We start from the raw sequence: 18,070 nt of genomic DNA, 5'->3' as shown, positions 1-18,070 counted from the left end.
TCAATCATTTCTTTGTATCTCTTTTATTAAAATGAGGATACTTCACATGGATTGAATCCATTTTACTTGAAAAATCTGACATTTAAGATGACTCATACAGTAAGGGTTATGTTGAAGCACTAAGGTAAAGGCTATGTTTAAGTGCTAACATAAGGATTATGATCAAGCACTAAGGTAAGGGTTATTCTTTATTATTGGACAATCTGAATTTTTTGGGATGTAACACTATAGCTTTATGTGTTTTGACTGTTCTTTTTTTTCCAGCAAAATACATTTTTCACAGTAATTTACTTCTAACACATTTCTTTTTATTTGTTTTATTGAATTGAAGACATTTTGATTGTTCATTCCATTTAGTAGCTTTATATTTTATCATGTGGACATTTATAAAATGCTTTATAAAATGTATAATAATTTCGGATATTAACCTAGTTTTACAGCAAACAGCCCATTCGTGTTTTAATAAGTTTTCATGGAAACAGAAAATAATTTCACAGGCTCAGAATCCCGGAAACAGTCACACTTGCTGGCGGAGATCGTCTCTGGGAGGACAATGGAATTCCGAACCGCGCGCCGAACGGCCCGCGCACTGAGAGTTAGCCTTCGCGGTAAACACCGCCGACACGAGGAAGACAATGAGCCGAAGGAACGATGACAAAGCGGGTCTTTCATAAGCGCGTCCTTCATAAGCACGGTTCTCACAGCGCGTTCAGTCGTCCGGCACGTGGAGCGCTCTCTCGGGAGGAACAAGCACGGTCGCTATGTGCGAAACCGCGTGAGCCGTGTGACATCACTGCATCGCCATCGCCATCGCCACCGCCACCGCCACGATTTAAACAGATACGCAGCGTCAGAGAGACCCGCAATAAACTAGATTCATACTGCATATCCATCTTAATCTTGCATCTTGCAATTTTACTCAACATGCAGGTGTCTTACAGAGGAAACTGAACAGATGAGGACCACCTGCAGGCTTTGCATTCTGTGTATGTGTGCGCATATGTGTTGGGAGAGGGATTCACTATATTTAAGTACATACATTTATTACAAATGTAATACATGTATTAATTTATTACAAATTACAACTGTAATTCCTCACAGTTATTGTTATGCCTCTTTGTCAAAAGAATAGAATACACTGCATTGCGATACTGAATTGTGATAAATTGTACTGTGATATATAGAATTTATAGAATGATATTTGACTGTGATATGCTGAATCATGAGGTACAGGCATGTCCTGCTTTTGCAGCAGGTTAAATTCTGGGAAACTGTGGTGACTAAGGCAACAGTAACCCAGGAAACCTGCATGCTCAAAACCAGCCCTGCTCTGTGGAAGAAGTCCGTCCACAGAGTGTACGGACAGGTGTGAGGAGGGACAGGTGGAGCAGTAAGTCTGACGGACAGGTGTGAGGAGGGACAGGTGGAGCAGTCAGTCTGACGGACAGGTGTGAGGAGGGACAGGTGGTGGAGACGGCGCCCTCACCTGGTGCAGGGCGGTGAGGCCGTCCTGGTTACACAGGTCTGGACTCACGCTGTTCTCCAGCAGGTACCTCACTGTGAGAGAAGAGCAGAGAGATCATGATCACACACCCTCCTGCACGCACATGTACACACACACACACACACGCACAAGTACACACACACACACACACACGCGCACAAGTACACGTACACACACGCGCACACACATACAAGCATGCACACACACACACACAGCAGAGAAATCATAACCATGGACACACTCACACACGCACGCATACGCACGCACACCTACACACACACGCACGCAGGCACGTTTGCCATTTTTAGGAACTTGGAAACCCCACCTGGATGGATATTTTCAGTTCAACAAAGAAGTAAAAGAGGACATCTTGTCAGCTAACTTACTCACTGCTTTCAACCAATTGAGTTCTGCTGTGGAGGGCAAAACGTTTTCATTGGCTCAAACAAAGGGGGAAATCCCAAGGACAAAGGAACACGTTTTTTTTATCAAAGTCTTCTTCTGAGTGCCCCAGAAAGAAAGAATGAGAGAGAGAGAGAGAGAGAGAGAGAGAACACCCACCTTCCTCCAAGTCATTCCGAGCAGCAGCCTCCAGAAGCTCCACAGTGGCGGTAAAGGTGACGTGTTTTCCGGGGCCGTGGGTGTGGCTGTGGGCGGGGCCGTGGGCGGAGCCATGGCGTTTCTCAGCCTTGCTCTTCTTGCCCTGCAGGTCCCTCTCGCAGGCGGCCCACCTCTTCAGCTGCTGGGCCCTGCGTTTCCGGGCCAACCGCTGCCTCTCCACGCTCACCGTCTGCTCCATCGCGCACAGCTCTGCCACCAGGCCCCAGGGGCTAGCTCCACCACCGGGCCCCAGGGGCTAGCTCCACCACCAGGCCCAAGGGGCTAGCTCCGCCACCAGGCCCCAGGGGCTAGCTCCACCACCGGGTCCCAGGGGCTAGCTCCGCCACCGGGTCCCAGGGGCTAGCTCCGCCACCGGGCCCCAGGGGCTAGCTCCACCACCGGGCCCCAGGGGCTCGCTCCGCTACCAGGCCCCAGGGGCTAGCTCCACCACCGGGCCCCAGGGGCTAGCTCCACCACCCGGCCCTAGGGGCTAGCTGCGCCACCAGGCCCCAGGGGCTAGCTCTGCCACCGGGCCCCAGGGGCCAGCCACTCCCCCGTGTGGCCGTCTGGGGTGGGGCACCGGCCTACCTGCTCCCCACTACACCGCCGCTGCCCCCTGCCATAACTGCATCCCAGCTCAGCTTCCACTATCGCCACCTGCTGGTGAGAGGGAGAAACACAGCTCAGGGCTGCATGGCGGAATCTGTTAAGGGCTCACAGAGGGAACCTGCAGCCGAGGCTTTTCCCCTGCAACAGGAGCTCTGGGGGGTGGTGGGGGGGTGAGGGGGGGTTGGGGGCTGCTACACATATATAAAGCAAAATGAGATCTGCCGCCGAGTCAGAGCAACTGGCTGTCCAGCACCACGGCCGACTGTAAATCAGGGTTTGATTTTACGATTCAATCATGCTTTTTTTTTGGCTGGCCCGCAACAGCGGGGCCAGCCCTACAAACGCGAATGTCTGTGACTGACTGAGAGATGAAGTTACACCATTGGTCGGCCGAGTTATGAAGTTACACCATTGGTCGGCCGGAGAGGTCCAGCCATATACTAGGTTTTGACCTGGTCTTGTTTTGCTGCTGTCACATTTGCGAGGATGAAGCCTGGCTGCAGCTGCTCACTCACCCTGCATACATCCATCCTGCTCTCTGATTACAGCATTATGAGCGTAAGAGAGACAGCCCTGTATGTGCTGTTATTTCTTAAACTCAGGCAAGAAGCCAGTATTTTTCACTTTGGAGAAGGTTTCTTTATTATATTATGAATGTATGGCTATGGCCCAAACTCATTACAAGAATTAAAATTACATATACAGACTTTCAATCCTCATTTAAAACTAACACGTGTATTTCTCATCCATTTATTTTATGCAGAAGAGAGCTGGGACGTCCCCTCAAACCACCAATTTCACTCCTCCAGACACTCGTTTGTAAAATCAAAGAATCAGAAACAAAAAAATAGTCAGGGGAAAGCATGCTCATTCTTCACATTTCAGATTCAGCAAACTCGGTGAGAGTGCCAAGTGAAATCACTGATAAATTCAGCTGTTTCAGGACATTAAAAACAGAACAGGAGTAAATCTGCACTTGTTCCCCATGACTCAGCCACTCTTTTACCGCAAAGCAAATAATTTCCCTTGGCTTACAGACAAATCTAAATCCAATTATACCTAAATATTAATCCAGAAAGGAAAAACAACCATAACACATTTTCCCTTTCCATAACTCAGCACAGAGGGCTGTAATTTTCACTGGAGTTTTAATAAACCAATCCATTCCAATATAGCTCATTCTACAAATAATAAAATGTGCTTGTGTTTTGACAGGTGCTTGAAGCCCAAAACCACAATACATATTTAATTAACTTTTTTTAACCTCAATTGAATCTGAACATTTATTCCATTACAGTTAGTGACCCCCCCCCTCGCAACCCCCCCCCCCCCCCCCCCCCCCCCCCCCCGCCCCTACCAGCTCTCTGAATGAGATCCCTTGTGTGTGACCCCGGCTCTGATTTGTGTTGCTTTGCTGCATAACTGCTAGCATGCTAACATAGGAACAGCCAGAACTGTCTAACACCCTGAAACCATCAGAATTCTCTTTCACTCTGAAACTACTGGTACACCCTGCGATGTGTGTGCAGGTGAGAGAGCCTTTTCTCATGCAGACAGATGGCAGCTTTATCACACCGAACAGGCAAGCTGATAAATGACAGCCAGGCTTGAAAGCACCCTGGGGGTGGGGGGGGGGGGCGGGGGGGTGGAACCTTTCTGACTGTGTGTAAGCTGTCACATTTACACCTAACAGATGTTACAATTTTAGTCAGAATCAGCCAATCACACAAGTACCTGTATCATCAGTCTCACTCACTTCCACAGCACTTACTCTACTGAGCAGATTTAGCTTCCCAGCACACATCAGTGTAATGGCCTGAGATCTAGGGTAATAGTGTGGTTACGATTAAACTTCCTCTGCCACTTTTCCACAAACTCCAAGAACTCTACACATCATAGGGTCTGCTCCTCGAGACATGTTCTCCTTCCTGATTTCTCCGCCCAGTCCTTTTTCAAAATCAGATTTTACAGCACCAGTGTGTCAACGCTGTGTCACACAACGAGCAGCGCTGTTCACTGCGCCACTCCCACAGGGCTGGTGTCAGGAGTGACCAATCACATTAGCTCAGATTTGAGCAGGGCAGATTAACGGTCAGTAACTCTGTGTGCCTGAGACAGGGCCTCACACACGAGGGCCGGCTGTTCTGCTGCGTCTGGGTCAAGGGTCATGGGTCAGAGCTGTGGGCCTTGTGATCCCCACCAGGGGTTTATTTTAAAGTATAAACCCCATAGAAGTTGCATTAGGGAGCTCCCCAACAGAGCTGTTAGTGTTTGTATCTTTCACAGTGCTGCTCCCTCATTTTAAACAGAGCTGCTCATCTGATGCAGTTTCACAGAGCTGCTGATCTGATGCACAGTTTCACAGAGCTGCTGATCTGATGCACAGTTTCACAGAGCTGCTCATCTGATGCACAGTTTCACAGAGCTGCTCATCTGATGCACAGTTTCACGAAGCTGCTGCCTCATCAATATTTCAGGCCTCAGATCTACACACCGCAGGGGATGGAGGCGACTCCCTAAAAGAGATAAAACAGGCAGCTGGAAAAAATAATAATATTGCATAATATTTATACTACAGTATTATCTTTCCTATGGGCACTGTGCCAGGGATAATTCTGTATGTCCAATCACAGACACACTCACATAAGCGCGCACACGCACACACACACGCCCACGCACATTCACATACACACACGCCAGGGCAGTCCTGGCACTGGCAGACAAACTTTCGATTTTAGGTCCATTTTAGTGTAATTCTGTGAAAATAAAGGGTGCGCCGTGTCCATGATTTAAGGAAAAATCTTAAACAAGTAATGGACATATAAGCTAGTCTTGAGAAAAACATTTCAGAAAGTACCGTAAAATAATTTATTCCGTATAAAACAGTTTTACACAAAGATGACATAATATTAATAGAAACAAAGTCTACTTGTGTTAATTCAGTTGAAAGTTTTAAAATAGGATAAAAACTGAACATTTGAATAGTACTTACGGTCACTGTGAAGTTCTTTTTCCATAGTTGTTTTATTTTAAGGTATGCAGCTAGTTATTTTAAAATCGAATAATGAAATCTTCCCCGCTAACAAACGTTATATGTTATTCGCGTTTACCGAAGACACGCGCGCTTGAGGCTGCTCGTGGAGAAACAGGAAGTGGGAAGGGAAATGTTTTGAGTGCGTCGATTTAAACACTTGCAAGCAGACAGCATAACGAATGTCAAATGCGCCGTACGTCAAATACGGTTATGTGCAACCGCATTATTAGACACGGACGGACTGCAAGGCGGTGGGTTCGCATATAATAACTGCATTGTGCGCACGTGCTGCGCTTAAATTCCAGCTGGTTATAATTGAGTGACGGCTGATAATTTTATTTTGTTCTCCCTCAAGCCTGACTGGCTGTTTGCCTCGTAAAAAATGACAGTACATTTATGACATTACAAGAACACTCCAAAAACACAGGTAAATTTTATCATTTAAAATGATTTTTTTTTAAATGACAAAATAGTCTTACGATGAACTGTCCGCCCATCGCCTGTACCTACACTAACCATCGGAAAGCGTCCACACCGTCTATCAACTGCGTCTAATCTTCGTCGCTTTACTCTAAACACACCCGTCAGAGAGAGCAGATGCACAGGGAATATTTCAGAAAGGCGACGGCACGTTGCGCATTATTTCTCGCTCACCGTACAGCAGTTCGCTGATGGCTTTCGAAGTTCACAGACCTGTCCGGTCGGGACTGTCCGGGCGGCGCATACGGGAGCCCTTTTGCGGCGCGTAGTGGTCCAGCTCTCTCCCCGCAGACAGCAGTGTTGAGCCGCGGAACCAGAAGCACATCATTAGCGCGTGTTGGATGCGTAACGCCCCCTACCAAAAAAATCACTTCTCGCGGCGGGGTTGGCGCGGACGGAGCTGGGAAGCGATAATATCCGAATTGGGCCTTTAAAAACATTACATTACATTACAGGCATTTAGCAGACGCTCTTATCCAGAGCGACGTACAACAAGTGCATTGGTTCACGATGTAGAGGTCCAAAAGAAACACTAGAGTGAAGTAAGGATCGTAGTGCCAGAAGTGACCACATCGATCAGGACTCCAACCCTGTAGAGTAAGCTGTTCAGCAAACAAGAATCCTACCAAGTACAAACTAGCACTGGAATCACATTTGCCTAATCAGACAAAAACAACAATCCTGGCAAATACACTATCGTAATCATATTATCCTAACTAGGTACAGTGAGCTAAACTATAGGCTAGGGAGGGGTGGGGAGAGGTGCAGCCTGCAGAGATGAGTCTTCAGTCTGCGTTTGAAGGTGGTAAGATTCTCTGCTGTTCTGACCGCCACGGGGAGGTCATTCCACCAGCGAGGGGCCAGGACAGACAGCAGACGGGAGCGGGAAGTACAGACGCGAAGAGAGGGAGGTGCCAAGCGTCCAGAGGTGGCAGAACGGAGAGGTCTGGCTGGTGTGTAGGGTCTGATGATCCTCTGGATGTACCCTGGTGCTGACCCCTTAGCTGCCTGGTATGCAAGCACCAAGGTCTTAAAAACGATCCGTTTCTTTTCTTTTAAAAGAAACCGACGTCTTTATTAACTAGACAATAATAAACAACAGTCGAGATTGTGGTGGATTTCTTTAACGACTGGTAATCATCTGAGAAAATCCTGCACAGAAATTCTTGCTCTAGCAGTAAGGAACGGCAGAACAGTCCAGACTGTAAATCACAGTGTTTCTTTTTAATATTAACAGTAAAAAAACACACATAAAAATAATCACTCGGATTTTACACAGAGTCCAAAGTCCACACTAGATTTCGTTACATTACACCTCTTAGTTTAAATGCTGTAGCAGTCCGATGAGAGCCCTGGTTGCATAGCAACACAGCGTCTGTTCTCCTGTCACACCCAGGTGCCACTCAGCCTGAAGGGCCCATCTGCAGGCTTGGGTTTCTGCATCGACCAATCACGAACCACAACTGGTGGACACATTTCCCACGATGCACTGCGGTGTACGGTGCACATGCAGTCTTCGAATGCGCCGTTTCATTTCACCAATAAGAAAAGCCGGAGGAAAGCGTGCGATCCACCTGCGATGACATCACTGCCCTGTCACAGAGGGGACCTGAGGCTGCGGCGGGAGGGTAACCATGGTTACGTCGGCGGCAGCTCCGGCCGCGGCGGGGGCGGGGGCGGGAGCGAGGGGAGGGCCCGCGGGCAGGAGCTCGGACGCCCGGCCCAGGGGTCTGGCTATCCTAACGGAGACGGACGCGTTGGACGCCCAATGCTCGCTCAGGTACTCCCCCCCCTTCTCCTCATAGTCCTGCCGGGACACCCAGCCCTCGCCCCCCGGCTCGCTCCGCAGGGCCCAGTCCCGCGCCCCGTGCCACGCGTCCAGGGCCGGCCGCGACGCTACGGATGCCTGGAGGGGACACACAGAACCGCCAAATCTCAATTCCGTAACCACTGCCTCCCACAGGTCCCGAACCTGGACCTCTCCAGTCTGAGACGGCAGTGAGTTTGCAGGTTAAATATGTGGGAGGAGCTTAGAGAGCATGTGACCTCAGAGCACCCGTGCGTGCGAGCGAGCGGCCAGTGGGGTGCTGTACCTGGAAGTGAGACTGGAAGGGCCTCATGGCCAGCAGCTCTCTCTCCACGCGCTCCTTCATGCCGGGGTACTGCATGTTCCCCCCCGTCAGGAACACGCCGCTCACCAGCGCCTCCTGCTGCTCTGGAGTGTACCTGCGGCCAGAGCAAGCTCATTAGCACCCCGTGAGCCTGTGCCCCAAATGACAACCCCTCACGATGATTCCTAACCCCTGGATGACCCCTCCATCTCCACGGTGATGACCTCTGACCTGTCGAGCACGTACTGCAGGGTCTCCATCAGGCCCATCTGCTCCTCCCCGATGAGCGAGGGCTGGAACAGGACCTCCGGAACCCGCAGCCGCTCCGTCCCCACGAACAGCTGGTGGTACTCCGCCATGTTAAACACGGGCTGGGGGAACAGCCAATCAGCAGTCAGCACTCCGCCATGTTAAACACGGGCTGGGGGAACAGCCAATCAGCAGTCAGCACTCCGCCATGTTAAACACGGGCTGGGGGAACAGCCAATCAGCAGTCAGGACTCCGCCATGTTAAACACAGGCTGGGGGAACAGCCAATCAGCAGTCAGTACTCCACTATGTTAAACACGGGCTGGGGGAACAGCCAATCAGCAGTCAGTACTCCGCCATGTTAAACACGGGCTGGGGGAACAGCCAATCAGCAGTCAGTACTCCGCCATGTTAAACACGGGCTGGGGGAACAACCAATCAGCAGGCAGCACTCCGCCGTGTTAAACACGGGCTGGGGGAACAACCAATCAGCAGGCAGCACTCCGCCGTGTTAAACACGGGCTGGGGGAACAGCCAATCAGCAGTCAGTATGCAAATTAAGGGAGTGAAATTCACTGTGGAAAGGAGAGTCTGCTTCATGCCTAAAATGAAAATGTAAAGTCAACAGGAAGACAGATATGACAAGCAGGTATAACTATAAATTATTACTCAGTCACAGGTGTTACCTGCACAGTCATAGGTGTTACCTGCACAGTCGTAGGCATTACCTTCAGTCGTAGGCGTTACCTGCAGTCGTAGGCGTTACCTCCACAGTCGTAGGCGTTACCTGCAGTCGTAGGCGTTACCTGCACAGTCGTAGGCGTTACCTGCACAGTCGTAGGCGTACCTGCAGTCGTAGGTGTTACCTGCACAGTCGCAGGCGTTACCTGCACAGTCGTAGGCGTACCTGCACAGTCGTAGGCGTTACCTGCACAGTTGTAGGCGTTACCTGCACAGTTGTAGGCGTTACTTGCACAGTTGTAGGTGTTACCTGCACAGTCGTAGGCGTTACCTGCACGGTGTTTAAGGGTTTCTCCCCCTCTGCGCTGTCCTCGGTGAGCTCGGGTTCGATCTCCGTCACGCCATCGCCCTCCTCCAGCTCTGACATCTGCGGGTCAGAGAGGGGGCGGGGGGTGGGGGGCGGGGGAAGGCTGTTAAACACACCGTCCCGTCGGACATCTTAAGTTCACAGGACTCGACCAAGCTCAGTACGGGTGGAGATGGACTCTCTGTCCTTGAGTGCACATCTTCACACACGCTCACAAACAGCAACCAAGTATCGGAACATCCTGTATTTAGGGAGAGGACACAACAGAAAAAACATGATAGCTGACCAGCTATCTGCTAAAACAATGTCCAGTTCCCACTCTTAAGAGGGGATTCCAGGGTGAGTCTTTTCATTTGTTATTTCTTTCAAAACATCAACAGAGTAGAGGTTCTCAAAACCAAAAAAAACACCATGTACCTACTTCCGTAAATCAAACTCAAATAACACCTTAATTTGGTAGACAAGCAAACACATTCTCAGGCTATGGCCTGTGAGTATATATTTTCATTTCTCCTATACTTCCCTTCTGGGTGTGTTATTTATTAATTTATTCTTATTTATACTATTCTGGGTTTTATTCTGTAAATTACACTTTCACATACTGTAGCTGGTTGTAGCCATACTGTTATGTGGATAAACAGCACAACCTAGTGGTCGACTGAGGTAGTAGCTACTTTTGCCAATCTGTTCACTTCTAGAGTGAAACTACTATAACTACATAATTAACTACTGTCAGATGTACTGGTGAGGGGTGCCCTTTAGATTATCTATCTATCTATCTATCTATCTATTTTTCTCTCTCTCTCTCACTCTCTCACACACACACACACACACACACACTCTCACACACAAACACACACACACACACTCACACACACACCTCATTCTTGCTGTCAGCCGTGTCACTGTGCAGTGTGTGTTGGCGTCCCTGTTCCACACACACACACACACCTCAGTCTTGCTGTCGGCCGTGTCGCTGTGCAGTGTGTGTTGGCGTCCCTGTTCCACACACACACACACACCTCAGTCTTGCTGTCGGCCGTGTCACTGTGCAGTGTGTGTTGGCGTCCCTGCTCCACACACACATTCACACACACACCTCAGTCTTGCTGTCGGGCGTGTCGCTGTGCAGTGTGTGTTGGCGTCCCTGCTCCACACACACACACACACACACACACACACACACACCTCAGTCTTGCTGTCGGCCGTGTCGCTGTGCAGTGTGTGTTGGCGTCCCTGCTCCACAGCCAGGCTCAGCTTGCTGATGTAAGACTGCAGCTCCTCTGCAGAGTCCATGTTCAGCTCCACCAGCCTGCGGTGGAACTGCTCCAGCTGCCCGTCCTCCCAGAGCTCCTGCAGACAGATAATACACACACACAAGTACGCACGCGCGCACACGCACACACAGACACACACGCAGACACGGGTACACGCACGCAGACACGCACACCGCACACACACCAGTTACTACCACAATTGCCAATCCATGTGCATTCTCTTTTTTATCTTGCAGATTAAAATTTCAGTTTCCATATTTTTCTCAATGGAACATGGCTGTTTTGGGGTGTAAGAGCAAACATTAATAGCATGTGGTGAAGCAGTGTGCCTTCTGTGTGTGTGTGTGTGTGTGTGTGTGCAGTGGGCCTTCTGTGTGTGTGTGTGTGTGTGTGTGTGTGTGTGCCTTCTGTGTGTGTGTGTGTGTGTGTGCGCAGTGGGCCTTCTGTGTGTGTGTGTGTGTGTGTGCGCAGTGCACCTTCTGTGTGTGTGTGTGTGTGTGTGCGCAGTGGACACAGCCCTTGCCTGCACTGACAGCAGCGTGTGTATGTTTAGACTGCGCAGACGGCTGCGCAGACGGCGGACCCTTGCCTGCACAGACATCAGCGTGTGTATGTTTAGAATGCGCAGACGGCTGCGCAGACGGCGGTCCTTGCCTGCACAGACAGCAGCGTGTGTATGTTTAGACTGCGCAGACGGCTGCGCAGACAGCGGTCCTTGCCTGCACAGACAGCAGCGTGTGTGTTGCGCAGACGGCGGACCCTTGCCTGCACAGACAGCAGTGTGTCCAGCCTCTCCTGGTCCTGCTGCAGCTTCTCCTCGCGGCGGCGCGCGTTGACCTCCTGCAGCCGGCGCAGCTGCTGCGCACGCCGCTCCTGCCGCTCCTCCGCGCTCAGTGAGCCGCCCAGCAGCTTGGCCGAGTACGGCAGCTGCAGCCGGTGCACCTGCTGCTCGTAGAACTCCGCGCTGCGCCACTTCTCCAGCTCTGAGGGACCGGAGCACAACGCCACGCTCACCACACAGCAGACCACAAAGCTCATGTGTGCAAACACAACAATGTCCAATAACCGAGCAGTTGTACAATTATTCCCAAAATAGTTACTGCAGTAACACATCAGTTGCAAGTGAAATGTCTGCACTGTTATAATAAATATTTTATATGCCCATAAATATGTGTTCCTGGACTTTTGTGTGTGTGTGAGAGAAAGAGAGAGAGAGTGTGACTGAGTGAGTGAGTGAGAGAGAGAGTGAGTTTCAGCAGTGACTAGTCAGGTAGTTTGCAGACAGCCCCTTAGCGCAGCAGGCAGTGGAGAGAGAGATTCAGCAGTGACTGAGTTGGGTAGTTTGCAGACAGCCCCTTAGCGCAGCAGGCAGTGGAGACAGAGATTCAGCAGTGACTGAGTCGGGTAGTTTGCAGACGGCCCCTTAGCGCAGCAGGCAGTGGAGAGAGAGAGATTCAGCAGTGACTGAGTCGGGTAGTTTGCAGACGGCCCCTTAGCGCAGCAGGCAGTGGAGAGAGAGAGATTCAGCAGTGACTGAGTCGGGTAGTTTGCACACGGTCCCTTAGCGCAGCAGGAAGTGGAGGGTGACACACGGACCTTCCTGGTAGTCCAGCGCGGTGTAGCTGTGCTCGTGCAGGAGCTCCTCCATGCGCGTGAGCGTGACGGCGGCCAGGTGCCCGGGGTACTTCAGCTGCAGGAGGCGCTGCAGGTACGAGGCCGCCTGGCTCCCGCCAACGTTCACCCGCTTGCAGTTCTCCGCGTCCAGCCTGCAAGGGCAGCGCAGCCGGCCAATCAAACAACAGCCTGGGACATGTCTGACCGTCCCTTATACAGCAGCATGACAGCACAGGGACACTGCATCTATTAACAAACACGGCCAGCTGATGCCCCACATACTTCACTCAATTCTGGTGTGAGGTGTGTGAATGTGTTGGGACAGGTGTGAAGGTGTGTGAATGTGTTGGGACAGGTGTGAGGTGTGTGAATGTGTTGGGACAGGTGTGAGGGTGTGTGAATGTGTTGGGACAGGTGTGAGGGTGTGTGAATGTGTTGGGACAGGTGTGAAGGTGTGTGAATGAGCTGGGGACAGGTGTGAGGGTGTGTGAATTTGTTGGGACAGGTGTGAGGGTGTGTGAACATGTTGGGGCAGGTGTGAGGGTGTGTGAATGTGTTGGGACAGGTGTGAGGGTGTGTGAACGTGTTGGGACAGGTGTGAGGGTGTGTGAATGTGTTGGGACAGGTGTGAGGGTGTGTGAATGTGTTGGGACAGGTGTGAGGGTGTGTGAATGTGTTGGGACAGATGTGAGGGTGTGTGAATGTGTTGGGACAGGTGTGAGAGTGTGTGAACATGTTGGGGCAGGTGTGAGGGTGTACAGGCGTGCCCCGCCCGGTCCCGTGCCGTACCTCCCGTTGATCACGGGCAGGATGTGTGAGCAGTGGTACCCCGAGGAGATGACCACCCCGGTGTGGGGGGGCTCCACACCCTGTTTTATGCGGTTGTGGTAGAGGCTGTACAGGGCGTCCACCCCGTAGGACACCTGCGGCACTCTGTAACACTCAAACAGGAGCTCCGACATCATCTGCCGGCAGTGCAGGGGGTTGCATGGCGCCTCCGTGAGCACCACGGGGTGGTCCACACTGCCCTGCGCAAAGCAGACGCATCACACCGTTACCCGCTAACACAGTCTTCCGCTAACACAACTCCCAAGGGCCGGGTTAGCATGTTATGAGACTCCGACTAAACAAATTGCAAAAAAAAAAATTCTGCTTTAAGTGTAAAATTACTAAAGAAATTTCTGAAGAAATTTTACACTTGAAGCAGCAGCGCAAATTTAAAATATATTAACATAAATCTGGATAAAACGTCTGACAGTAAGAACAAGGGCGCATGCAAAGAAAATAAAATTAGATTCGACGGCTGGACGTTAGGAGGACAATAGCATCCTGATGTCAACTGCAAACATTTTCCGGCTGTTATAGCTACCCAGCTTAGCTTGGCACTATCTATTTGTCCAGTTATACAGTGTATAGCTACATACCTGGCATGTCTTACGGACTGACGTTCGCAAAAACAGTTTGATCATAACGGCTGCTAAGTAAGTGTAGCAAAAGTTCTTGTTTAAAGTTAATGCCAGAGGATGAGCCGCTGAGCTCGCCTAGTTAAGTTACCTCTGTGCCAATTCCCAAGTGCATGAAGATGTAGTCGAACATAAGCTCTTGGATTTCGAAGTTGACCACCACATTTCGGTCGAACTGGCTCTTCAGAAGCCACCGTAAAGGCTCGAGGTTGGAGATGTCGTTGCCGATCTGCGTCTCGCTGCGTGCTGCACCTCGGCTTCTCGCCGCCACAGTTTTAAACTGGAGCAGCGGTGCGGAGAGCTCGTCGGCTGTGCATGCCCATCCGGCTCGCGTTTGGAAAGAGCCGTTATCTATGACTATGGGTACTGCACATGGCTGTAAACAAGCAGGATTAACTTCGAAAATCGGGTCCGGTGTTGCTCTGTAATCCTGAAATGAAAATATTTTACATGTTGGCGCTGATTTTGCCGTCATTTTGAAAGGTGTAACTTAAAAATATGTCCGACTAGCAGAGGAGGCTGTTCAACCGAACCAATCGTTCCGACGTCAGAGATGCGTACATGTGCATCTCATAAAAAAACACGTTTTCAAAGTACAAAAATGTCAAGTTACTCATACGTACAAAGCACTCTTTATAACTAATTCATTTAAACTGGAAATATGTATTGATATCAAAATGACGCCAAGTTACTGTACTACAAACAATATAGGCTATCTTGCCTAACCGAAATTAAAGAGGCTGTATTCCAAATCAATGCTACCCAATGTTTTCTAAATTGTTTCAAGGCACAATTTAGAAAACATTGGGTTTCTTCTGGAACTCTGTATCCAGTTGTTTATTCAACCTCAAAAGCATTCACTCAAAACATATACTTGATTTTTATATAAGTAGGCATAGCAAGGCAGGTAAAGCATGGTATGACAAAAGTGAAAATGGACAGCATGTCTACAGAAGTGTGGAAGGCACTTACATTTTTGCTACCTATTTATTTCAATGATATTAAACACATTTGAAGGTCAGTTCTAAAATTGTATGACATACAAGTAGGAGATCACTGCTGTCTCACAAAGTAGTTGGGACGTTAGAGGTCTTGACAGTATTGTGGCTCGGTCACTGTGTCAGCTTGGCTCATTCGGCCTGCAGAGATGTTCGCACATCCGTGATTGGATGCTGGTCACTAGGGCTGTGGAGAACACGCGTATCACAAAGAAACTCTTTCTGCTTAAAGGTCAGATGCTGCCCGTGGCAGCCTGGCCGCTTTGTCATGAAGATCGCTGTCGTGTTCATCTGATAATCTCAGCGATTTAACCGGGAACATTGTTGTAGGCTCTATCCTTCAGACACGGCTGTAAAATAATACATATTAAAAAGGAAGAAATTGTATTTTGATGTTTGTTATTCCATTCATATGAGTCCATATGCACCTCAACCCGAATCAAAGGTGCTGCTTGTGGGAATAGCTGAAGGGTCAGCCTGTCCATAGTCCCTCACACACCCTTAGAGTCCACAGAGCCAGTCAGTCCTGAGGGGCCATAGTGTCCACAGACCCAGTCAGTCCAAGTCTCCCAGGCTCAAAAGTATGTCATTTTGTCCGCATGCACTCCAGTCTGCTCACCTGTAGGATCAGTATTTAACTGACACACTCAGGAACCATGAAAATCAGTGTAAAGGTTGAGGACTGGTGAGATGTCAGCATCCTCTATCTCACACATTTGTGAACTTCTGTGGGCAGTTGTGCCTGCAGTTGTGAGCCAGCAGGGGGCGCTGTTCGCCGGGAGTAGAGTGTGAGCCAGCAGGGGGCGCTGTGCGCTGGGAGTAGAGTGTGAGCCAGCAGGGGGCGCTGTGCGCTGGGAGTAGAGTGTGAGCCAGCAGGGGGCGCTGTACGCTGGGAGTAGAGTGTGAGTCAGCAGGGGGTGCTGTGCATTGGGAGTTGAGTGTGAGCCAGCAGGGGGTGCTGTGCACTGGCAGTAGCAGTGAACGGCGCCGTGATGCCCTCCTGTTCTCCTCCCTGCAGGCTCTGTCACTGCACGTCTGCCATGATCGCTGACTGCTGAAGCTTAGGGGCGGGGCCGAGCCTGTTTGCCCAATCAGTAGCGGCCTCAGGGAATGGAGCGTGCTCAGAGAAGACCCAACTGGGTATGTAGGTCACCCTTGGTCTCCCTCCACCCCCCCTCCCCCCCCCCCCAAAAAAAAATGTGTGTCATACAGGGAAGAACAGCCTCAGGAACATGCTAATTTTTTTCACACAGCATTCATGTCTGTGGAGTATACCTCACACACACACACACGCACACACACACACACGTATGCACACACATGCACACACACACACACACACACACACACACAAACATATATATGGGATCACGTCTGCAGACGCATATTCACGCATGCACGCACACATGCAAACAGACAGAATCGTACATGCAAATGAATGATATTTTGTTCCATCACGCTAGCTTTCTGATAAAACAAAGGTGACAGAAGGCTTTGGGGTGTGATGTCCTGTGGGGCTTTTTTGGATCTGAGAACTGTTGTCAACATCCTCAGTATTGAACGGAGCTTCCTTCCTTATTTCAGTCTTGTGAGAAGGGTTGAAACAGCACTCAATATCTTTAATTTTACAGTTAGTTAAATATAGACTGTGGGTTTTGTCACTGTGGATTTCAGCCCACTTTCTGTCCCAGTGGTACTGCTGCTTAAAGCACTGCATTCTCACTGCCTCTTTGCTCCTGCTATGGGACCCAGCTTTGCATTTCAGGTTCACATATATGTGTTTAGCAGGGTTAGTGGTGTGCGTTAGCAGGGTTAGCAGTGTGTGTTTAGCAGGGTTAGCGGGGTTAGCGGTGTGCGTTAGCAGGGTTAGCGGTATGTGTTTAGCACGGTTAGCGGGGTTAGCGGTGTGCGTTAGCGGGGTTGGTGGTGTGTGTTTAGCACGGTTAGCGGTGTGCGTTAGCGGGGTTGGTGGTGTGTGTTTAGCAGAGTTAGCGGGGTTAGCGGTGTGCGTTATCAGGGTTAGCGGTATGTGTTTAGCACGGTTAGCGGGATTAGCGGTGTGCGTTAGCGGGGTTGGTGGTGTGTGTTTAGCAGGGTTAGCGGGGTTAGCGGTGTGCGTTATCAGGGTTAGCGGTATGTGTTTAGCACGGTTAGCGGGGTTAGCGGTGTGCGTTAGTGGGGTTGGTGGTGTGTGTTTAGCACGGTTAGCGGTGTGCGTTAGCAGGGTTAGCGGTATGTGTTTAGCACGGTTAGCGGGGTTAGCGGTGTGCGTTAGCGGGGTTGGCGGTGTGTGTTTAGCACGGTTAGTGGTGTGCGTTAGCAGGGTTAGCGGGGTTAGCGGTATGTGTTTAGCACGGTTAGCGGGGTTAGCAGTGTGCGTTAGCAGGGTTGGCGCTCTGCGTCGGCGGTCTTCCCTGGCTGTCGTCGGGTACTCAGCTCAGGTCACTGCCCGCACACAAAGCAGGGAAGCCTCAGCCCTGCTGACACCTCTGGCGCTTTAAACTGGGTCATCTTAAAACAGCCCCCCCCCCCCCAGCAGTGACTCTGAGTACCGCTGTATCGCCAACCCTGCGTCGTGCTCAGACAAAAGGCCTTACAATCACCCCGCGCCACGGAACCCCCACATGGGGGCTCTTACTGCTGCCCCCCAGGGTCCACCCCGCGCCACATTCCACTGCAAAGGAATGAGCGCATGCACCAGAGTCTTTGATTTTTATTGGACAGGAAGCAGTTCATGCAGCTCAAGTCTTTGCTTTTGATTGGACAGGAAGCAGTTCATGCAGCACAAGTCTTTGCTTTTGATTGGACAGGAAGCAGTTCATGCAGCTCAAGTCTTTGCTTTTGATTGGACAGGAAGCAGTTCATGCAGCTCAAGTCTTTGCTTTTGATTGGACAGGAGGCAGCTCATGCACTGAAGTCTTTGCTTTTGATTGGACAGGAGGCAGCTCATGCACTGAAGTCTTTGCTTTTGATTGGACAGGAGGCAGCTCATGCAGCTCCAGTCTGTGCTGTTATAAGCTGCCGTTGTCTCGGGGTCCCGCTCTCGCTCAGTAGATGCAGTAAAAACGTTCTGGCGCTCTGGG

General features: G+C 50.4%; 2 protein-coding genes across 5 annotated transcripts in view; both read right to left on the bottom strand.

Annotated features, from left to right (window-relative positions):
- LOC118208071 (protein phosphatase 1 regulatory inhibitor subunit 16B-like) overlaps positions 1-6,659 on the bottom strand; it is a 14,798-nt gene extending 8,139 nt beyond the window's left edge. Inside the window, exons 1-3 of one of the 4 annotated variants that reach the window (XM_035382341.1) lie at positions 5,706-6,659; positions 2,066-2,764; positions 1,487-1,557 (exon numbers count right to left, since the gene is read on the bottom strand). In XM_035382341.1, the coding sequence (XP_035238232.1) occupies positions 1,487-1,557; positions 2,066-2,303 (309 nt within the window). In that variant the 5' untranslated portion in view covers positions 2,304-2,764; positions 5,706-6,659. The remainder of the gene's footprint in view (positions 1-1,486; positions 1,558-2,065; positions 2,765-5,705) is intronic. The other 3 variants (XM_035382339.1, XM_035382342.1, XM_035382338.1) reach the window with 3 other exon arrangements.
- Positions 6,660-7,427: 768 nt separating this feature from the next.
- Positions 7,428-14,500, bottom strand: actr5 (actin related protein 5). The gene is made up of 9 exons (XM_035382337.1): positions 14,081-14,500; positions 13,316-13,554; positions 12,509-12,678; positions 11,678-11,895; positions 10,824-10,988; positions 9,600-9,695; positions 8,570-8,709; positions 8,321-8,453; positions 7,428-8,133 (listed from the first exon to the last, which is right to left on the bottom strand). The coding sequence occupies exons 1-9, from the start codon at positions 14,462-14,464 to the stop codon at positions 7,813-7,815; spliced, it is 1,866 nt and encodes a 621-aa protein (XP_035238228.1). The 5' UTR covers positions 14,465-14,500; the 3' UTR covers positions 7,428-7,812.
- Between the last annotated feature and the right edge of the window lie 3,570 nt (positions 14,501-18,070).

The sequence above is a fragment of the Anguilla anguilla genome, chromosome 11, assembly GCF_013347855.1.
Source record: "Anguilla anguilla isolate fAngAng1 chromosome 11, fAngAng1.pri, whole genome shotgun sequence".
Taxonomy (NCBI): Eukaryota; Metazoa; Chordata; class Actinopteri; order Anguilliformes; family Anguillidae; genus Anguilla; species Anguilla anguilla.
This window is presented reverse-complemented; position numbering and strand designations above follow the sequence as displayed.

Coding starts and splice junctions, on each gene's coding strand:
- actr5 (XM_035382337.1), bottom strand. CDS start 14,464: ATGACGGCAAAATCAGCGCCAACATGTAAAATATTTTCATTTCAGGAT. Junction 13,555..14,080: donor ACTTGGGAATTGGCACAGAG/GTAACTTAACTA, acceptor TGCTTTGCGCAG/GGCAGTGTGGACCACCCCGT. Junction 11,896..12,508: donor CGCGCTGGACTACCAGGAAG/GTCCGTGTGTCA, acceptor CCGGTCCCTCAG/AGCTGGAGAAGTGGCGCAGC.